Below are 7,669 nucleotides of genomic sequence, written 5' to 3'. Positions count from 1 at the left end.
AATTCCTCAAACACTGTGGGTTGGTCTTTTTCTCTCACTCTCTCTCCCTCTTTCCAGAATCCTACACAAAGCTTGGGAGTGGAGCCAGTCATATCGTCCATCAATGATCAGCCCCCAAACCTCCTCCAGGCATCTCCCACAGCTTGTAATGATTCTGAATGCTGATTTTGTCAGGAATGGAGGCTTCTCAGCCAGAACATCAAATTGGAAGTCCCTTCGGAACTCCTCTATAACTCAAATGTATAGAATGCACTTTTTCTTTTGCTGAACGATGCAACATTCACTTGGGATTGAGTCACAGAGCTGTAGAATCATAAAGACAGGAGATTTGATATTCTGGCAGCATTAAAAAAGTAGAATTATTCTCCAAAACAATGCCCATCATTCTCCTGATATGCGTTCAAAACTAAAAACATTAGTTCGCTAACATAGTCAACCTTTTCCTCTGTTCTCCACGAACATTAGCTAAGAGTTTGAAAAGGTGGTGTGTGGTGAACAAAAATGGCAAACGCAGAGAGAACAAAAGTATTTGACTATTATAATACACTTTAATCAATGCAATAGTAGATCTTACCATTAAAAATAAATCACAGGTTAGCAACAAATCAGCTAACTGCGATTGTTAGACCTAAGTTGCTTTCATTTGCATTAAAAAGGCGTTGGTGGCGAACTAAACGGAATGTTCATTGCTACACAGTTACAGTTCACCACAACAGTTCACCACAAATGTTTGCTGTCTTGAACACACATCTGTTTCTACCAGTGTTAGCTGTGTGCATACTTTCCACCAAAGGGATTACCGATGACCCATTCCCACCACAGTCGCAAGAACTCATATCATATTAGCTTGATTATTTTCCAAAACATCTAAATTCCCTACTGAACAAAATTTGGTTTAAATGACAGGAAGCTGCTGAGATCCTAATTTTATTGAATAGGAAGCTGGTCAATTCAAGGATGTAAAATTGGCACCACATTTATGTTTCAAAAACTCCCAGGAACACAAAAATTCTGTATTACCAAGAAGGCACAGAAGCTGAATAATGGGGAATAAATGTCATGTTACTACTACTGTAACAACACTTGTTAAACAATTAAACTAAAGAAAGTACCAGAGACCTTTACACAGGGATAACTATAACCTTATTTAGAGGGAAGTCAGTTGACAATTGACAAGCATTTCAACTGTCTGACCTCCGGCACTCCTTCCAGCGCCTCTAAACTTGAAAGGCATCGTCATCTTGAAGCCGGTGATTGCTGAATGAAGGTGGGAGGTCGGTTCCTAGCTGCTGGAGGACTACTCTGGCTGACCAGATAACTTCTTGAGAAAACATTCTGTGGCGGTTGAAGTGTATATTTGAATTTCAACAGCTTTTACAGAAGAGTTCCGAAGAGACTTTGTGTGCCCAAAGGCGGGATTACATGAATCAAGCTCTGGCTCAAAAGGCACCTGTTGACAAGGTTACAGCTCATTGAGATTTGAGGGTGCAGCCATGCATTTCAAAACAGGTTGAGAGTAGACAATTTCCACTTTGTCAACTGCACGCAACCCCCGCCCCCCCAACCCCAACATACACATGCCCTTTCCCTCACTCTCACTCTCTCCCCCCTCTCTCTCTCACTCTCCCCCCCATCTTTCACTCCCCCCCTCTCTCACTCTCTCTCTCACGCTCTCTCACTACACGGATCAAAGGCGGCACGTCTGATTCATCCAGTGCAGGGCACACGGCAGCTGCGATCCCCTCTGATTTCGGCAGTCTCATTGCTCGTCTGGCAGCGAGCGGGCTCTCCCTCCGCTCTGCACCTGGGTCTGCAGGGCTCCAGCGTCTGCTTCCCGATGCCTCTCACCGCCCCTCCTTCAGGGTGAGCGCTCTCTCTCTCTCTCTCTCTGCTTCCGACGAGCTCACCGCAGGACTCTGGATCCCACAGGATTCCCCAGTGGCAGGCGACTGGATGGGATGGGATTATGGACACGCGAGGGTGGCTTTTCTGCAAAGGTCTCAGTCTCCGTTTAAGTGATCTGCCGGCTAATTTCTTGGGAACTTTGCGGGAGGTATGATCCATTGTCAGTATGCACCCCTGAATGGGATAAACCTATCCACCTACAAACCGCTCCTGTTCATTGCTCTCCCCGACCCCTGCCAATTCATTTTTGTGTCTGCGTTTCACTGTTCTTATTTTGTAATGTACTACATTACATTTTCCTTCATACTGGCTTTCATCCACTTGCTGTGATTTCTCCATCGCTCATGCATTCATCCAACAGGTTATTGGTGTAGAGGTTCTTTGAAAATCACCTGTGTGTTTCTCCCGGTACTTGCATGCTTGCATATTGGACTTTGGTTAACGCCTGGGGCAATGCGAATTTGCTGCAGTTTTTTTATATTTGGTACATAGTAACACATCTTTTATTTGTAATGTAGTCTGTGTTTTTTTTGTCTATCTACTGCAACAGGTCTGACACATAAAGACACATCAATTGGAAATGTTCATTTTCCATTTGGTTCTGCTAGAAAAAAAAACACATTCAAGAAAATAAAATATTTTATGGAACAATAAATCTGTTTCATGTTGGTTTCATGGTTACTTCCCTGGTATTAAGACAATATTAAGATTTTATCCAACAAGCTTTATGCAGATAACTGAATTTAGAAAGAGTATGCAGGAAGTGGACTGTATAACTGTGATTGGTCTGCTTTGTTTTCATATCTTCTGTATGTCAGTTCACACAGCTCAAAACTGTGAGATTGCATATTAGGTCAAATATATAAAGCACAATCTACTGTATATACTGTATCTTTCTAGCGCTGTGTCACATTGGTGTTGGAGTTAGCATATTGATAATGTGGTTCTAGCGTGTCATTGGGAGCTTGCATGGTGTGTCTCCCCTCTGTAATCCAACCTCAGTATTCCATAATGTAATTTCTGTTTGAGTCTGTTTCAATATGTGCATATATAAACATTCATGGTAACAGTAATGTTCAGTCGGCAGTGTCTTTCAGCCCACCAGTGACTTTCCCTTGTGAATAAACAGCAGACACCTCTAAACTGCATTAAAGTCAGCGCACATACTGCATGGAGCCACAGGTACCCGTTCCTGGGGTTCATCTGCGCCCCCCTCTCTCCCTCCTCCGCCGTGCGCAGGGAGAGCAGAATTTCACTCCGACCGAGCCAAACTGCAGACCTGGAAAAAAGCTTGCTGACATCACTCTTACATCACCCCCCGCCCCCCCTCCCAAACTTTTTTTCCACAGCCGTTCAGCGAGGGACTGGAAGCAGGCGGAACGCTGCGGTCGGGTAATGGAACGCAGATGCACACAGGCACACGCAGAGATCATCGCAGACCGCAGGACTGGTTCCGTTAACATGCTCGGTCCCAGAAGGAGAGATGGTGCCGGTTTCACCCTTCCTTACTGACCATCCCCATGGGAACCGGAAACCCAACCTGCCGCTTGCTGAAGTGCTCTATGGATAATTACAGCTTGAGTGGTTTGTTTGGCTCCACTGCAAGCGTACTCGTCAGGTGGTCCTCTTGTATTTTTTTTTATGAACACCACCTACATAGCAGAGTCCTGTCCCATGAAGCACTGGGACTGTTTCCTCTGCTAATTACTCTTTTACACAGAAGCAGCAGCAACCCCACTACACATGCGAAGCTTGTCCGTGATGCACTTCTGTGTGTGTGTGAGAGTGTGCATGCTAAACACAGTTTCCAGGTCTTGTTGCAGCAGGTAGCTGCTGTCGTAAAGTTAGTGACTCACACCTTTACCTTGCCTTCTATAGACTTCTCACAGACTCGGAGGACAGGCCATCCCACTGGTCCCAGGTTGGCCCTTCAAACCAGCCAGTGAACAGTCAGGTGTGCCTCAGGTAAGGCTAATTCCTACAACAGGCGTTCTGTCAAGTTCGAACAGTGTGTCAGGAATAAAGCTAATTTGTCGTAGTTTATGCATTATTTGGTTATATGTTCATTAGAATGCACAGGTTTCCTCTAGCCCACAGGCACTATTTGTGGGGTGTTGGTGTGAAGTGGTAGCCTTTCAACTGCATTTCCACCCAGACAGTCACCAGTGGGGCTGTATGCACTTTGATGCATGGTGCCTTTATTAATACACATGAGCCCAGCAAATAAATCAGATGAATGTAGCATTGAAATACTGGTCTCTCAACACTCAATTTTTCATTCAGCGCAGTGTCCCATAACATCCAAAAGCCTCACATTCGTATGTTAACATAACACAGGGTAAGCGTCGCACAGCTTGTGTCGAAGAATGGCAGAATTACTTTTTTTCCCTCTTTATATTTATCCTTATTTATGCATTCTCCACCTTAAAGATAGGCGGAACATTCCGGAGAAAATGGAAAACCCTGCATCCGTCATGGCAGATCTCAAGGAACATCACTCTCATTTACAAGAGCATTTGCATTAAGTGAAAAATGGTGAAAGCAAACTGAAGAAATGAGTGTGTTTGAGTGTGTTCCTGATTGGCTGTTTATTGAGCCACAGGTCCCCTTCTGAGAGCGGTCCATCCTGCCTGGCCTCATCACTCCTGAGCACGTGATGAGTTTTCACCTTCCTTTTCACACAGCGCAACACTTAGGGTGCTTTCACGCCTTTAAATCGAACCCTGGTGCGGAACCAAAACAACCAAAACGGTTACAAAAAAAACTTTGGAGCGGATCATTTGAGGTGAGAACATGATCCGACCGCGATCTGACCCAGTTACAGGAAGCATTACGGGCTGCCGTAGCGGGCTGCTCTGTACATTATAGGATAGGGAGAATTTTGGTTTTTCTGGTTTGTCCAAATTTCTGCCCAATAAATGAACGACCTGAACAGAATGAACATGGTTTTGTTTATAAAGCGTGGTTCACTTAAAAAAAGGCAGTGTGAAACATAACCGTGCCAAAACAAAAAAAATGCAACATTGCGTTTGGTTCGGTTTGAAAGCGCCCTTAGAGTGCATCCCCCAGCCTCCTTTCCTCTACTCATCTCTTCCCCCCTATGCTTCCGACAGAGGAGGAAATGATAGCCAAGTAAAAGACATGAAACTACATCTACATCGTATCCAGTACCATGTCATGCCTGGCCTTCTATACCATCAGACTCTTTGCCTTCCTGGCAACCCGTTCCAAGTATTAATGGATCTCTGAGTAAAGAACTATTTCCTCATATTTGTTTGGAATTTTCTCTTGGCTAATTTCAGCCTGTGGCCCCTTATTCTGTTAACAGAGCTCAGCCTAAAAAAATAATTTACAAAAATCAATCTTTCATAGCTCATTTTATGTTTAGGTTTACTGAATAAATTTGCCTTGGTGCATTACACACACAGCATTACACACCAGTACAGGGATCCCAGTTAAGAATTCATAGAAATCTTCAAACACTGCAATAAACAATTTGCCATAGCATAAACACCATAGTTTGCTGCTCTGTATGTTTCAGAAGTTCACCAATAATTATATGCAGCCCCAACATGCTGTCTGTTATGTCACCTAAGGGCTTGTTTCATAAAATTAATAATTGACACAGAAGTGGGCTTAATCCTCAATTAAGCATGTGCCCATTTGGTTTAACACATCCACTGAGAAATAAGCCGAGTGATTTCACAACTTTAGTGTTTCATCTTTCATATTCTTTCATATTCATATTTAATATTCTTCTGTGCTTTTTATCAGGAGTTTGCCTCCAGGGCTGATGCAAAGACGCAGTGGAGTCACTGAATCCGACCAGCTCTGTTTGGCTTAGGCTCCAGTGAGAGGGAAAAACCCAAGATATGTCAGAGCCCAACGGGTCAGATGGGGCGTTGTTCCCCACGGGAGAGCCTCTAAACTCCACCCTGGACTACCAGGACTTTGAGACGGGGCCGGGCGTCAGCACCATCCTCATCCCCTCCATCTACGCCCTGGTGTGCTGCGTGGGCCTGACGGGAAACGGCATGGTGATCTACGTCATCCTGAAGTACGCCAAGATGAAGACGGCCACCAACATCTACATCCTGAACCTGGCCATCGCCGATGAGCTCTTCATGCTGAGCGTGCCGTTCCTGGCCACATCGGCCGCCCTGCGCCACTGGCCCTTCGGCTCGCTCATGTGCCGGCTGGTCCTCAGTGTGGACGGCATCAACATGTTCACCAGCATCTTCTGCCTGACCGTGCTGAGCGTGGACCGCTACGTCGCCGTGGTCCACCCCATCAAGTCCGCGCGGTATCGCCGCCCCTCCGTGGCCAAGGTCATCAACGCCTGCGTGTGGGGGCTCTCGCTGGTGGTCATCCTGCCCATCATCGTCTTCGCCGACACGGTGCCCGCGCGGGATGGCGGCGTGGACTGCAACTTCCTGTGGCCGGAGTCGTCGTGGTCGGAGGCCTTCGTGGTGTACACCTTCCTGCTGGGCTTCCTGCTGCCCGTGGTGGCCATCTGCCTGTGCTACTGCCTGATCGTGGCGCGCATGAGGGCCGTGGGCCTGAAGGCGGGCTGGCTCCAGCGCCGCCGCTCGGAGAAGAAGATCACCCGCATGGTGCTGCTGGTGGTGACCGTCTTCGTGGTGTGCTGGATGCCCTTCTACATCGCGCAGCTGGTCAGCGTCTTCCGCCGGCCGCCCGACCCCATGGTGACGCAGCTCTTCGTCATCCTCAGCTACGCCAACAGCGGCGCCAACCCCATCCTGTACGGCTTCGTCTCGGACAACTTCCGCCGCTCCTTCCAGCGGATCGTCTGCTTCCGCTGGCTGGAGAGCGGGGCGGACGCGGAGCAGGTGGACTACTGCGCCATCCCGCTGAAGCGGCCGGCCGCGGCTCGCACAGACGAACGCCCCCACCGCTTCCCCCTCAAGGACTGCCTGGCCTCCGACACGGCCGACCGCAACGGGACCTACACCTCCCGAATCACCGCTTTGTGAGGAACGGGAATGAAAATCAATACTGGAAAAGACACAGAACAGGGAAGGGAATGTCCAGTAGTGTCACATTTCATAAAATGGAGCCCTCTAAGGAACGCGAGCATGGAAGCTACGACCTCTGAATCAGGGGCAGCAATTTATCCGCACCTCCTCGGGATGAATTGGTACCTTCAGTTTTTCCAGCTGAAGCTGTGGACCTCAGCTTTCTTAGCATGACATTCCCTGTGCGTATGCATGAGCCCTCTGAGGAAAAGTCTTGATGCCCATACTAATGTTAAACTTCTGTCAAAAAAAACTGCTGTTTGAAGAGAGGCATGAAAACAGTTAACCTGCCAGCTTAACTGTTAATTGAGTTATCTTCATTCAGTCTGTAAGACAATAGTTAAGTGCTTGGGAGGGGGCGATCCAAGCAGGGTTTTTTCTTGAACAGAATCATGGCTCCTGATGGTCCTGCTGGTGCTCACACGTGGCTCTATATAGCAGACTTTTACAGGAAAACCTCCCCGGTCAGAAGGAAACAGTGAAATGGTGGCAAATAAAGCTGCCCAACAAGAAGAAATGTCAGGAGGAACCAGGCTATTGAGGGGGGAGCCCATCCTCTGCTGGCGAACCTGGTGTAATTTCATAACAAATGTCCTAATCCATACTGAAAATGCCACTCTTAATCTGGCCCCTCAAGAATGACCAAATTATATGTAAAGTAAAGCTTGCACAGGGATTTACCTGTAATTCCTATTGTATTATAAATGCACTAATATTAGTGCAACCAG

At 47.0% G+C, this 7,669-nt stretch overlaps 1 protein-coding gene across 1 annotated transcript; it reads left to right on the top strand.

Annotated features, from left to right (window-relative positions):
* Positions 1–1,966: 1,966 nt before the first annotated feature.
* LOC133132873 (somatostatin receptor type 1-like) lies at positions 1,967–6,899 on the top strand. The gene is made up of 3 exons (XM_061248657.1): positions 1,967–2,053; positions 3,784–3,870; positions 5,680–6,899. The coding sequence occupies exon 3, from the start codon at positions 5,778–5,780 to the stop codon at positions 6,897–6,899; it is 1,122 nt and encodes a 373-aa protein (XP_061104641.1). The 5' UTR covers positions 1,967–2,053; positions 3,784–3,870; positions 5,680–5,777.
* Positions 6,900–7,669: the final 770 nt, after the last annotated feature.

The sequence above is a fragment of the Conger conger genome, chromosome 7 (assembly GCF_963514075.1).
Source record: "Conger conger chromosome 7, fConCon1.1, whole genome shotgun sequence".
NCBI classification, from domain to species: domain Eukaryota; kingdom Metazoa; phylum Chordata; class Actinopteri; order Anguilliformes; family Congridae; genus Conger; species Conger conger.
Note: the sequence above shows the minus strand (reverse complement) of the source record. Positions and strands in the feature narration are given on the sequence as shown.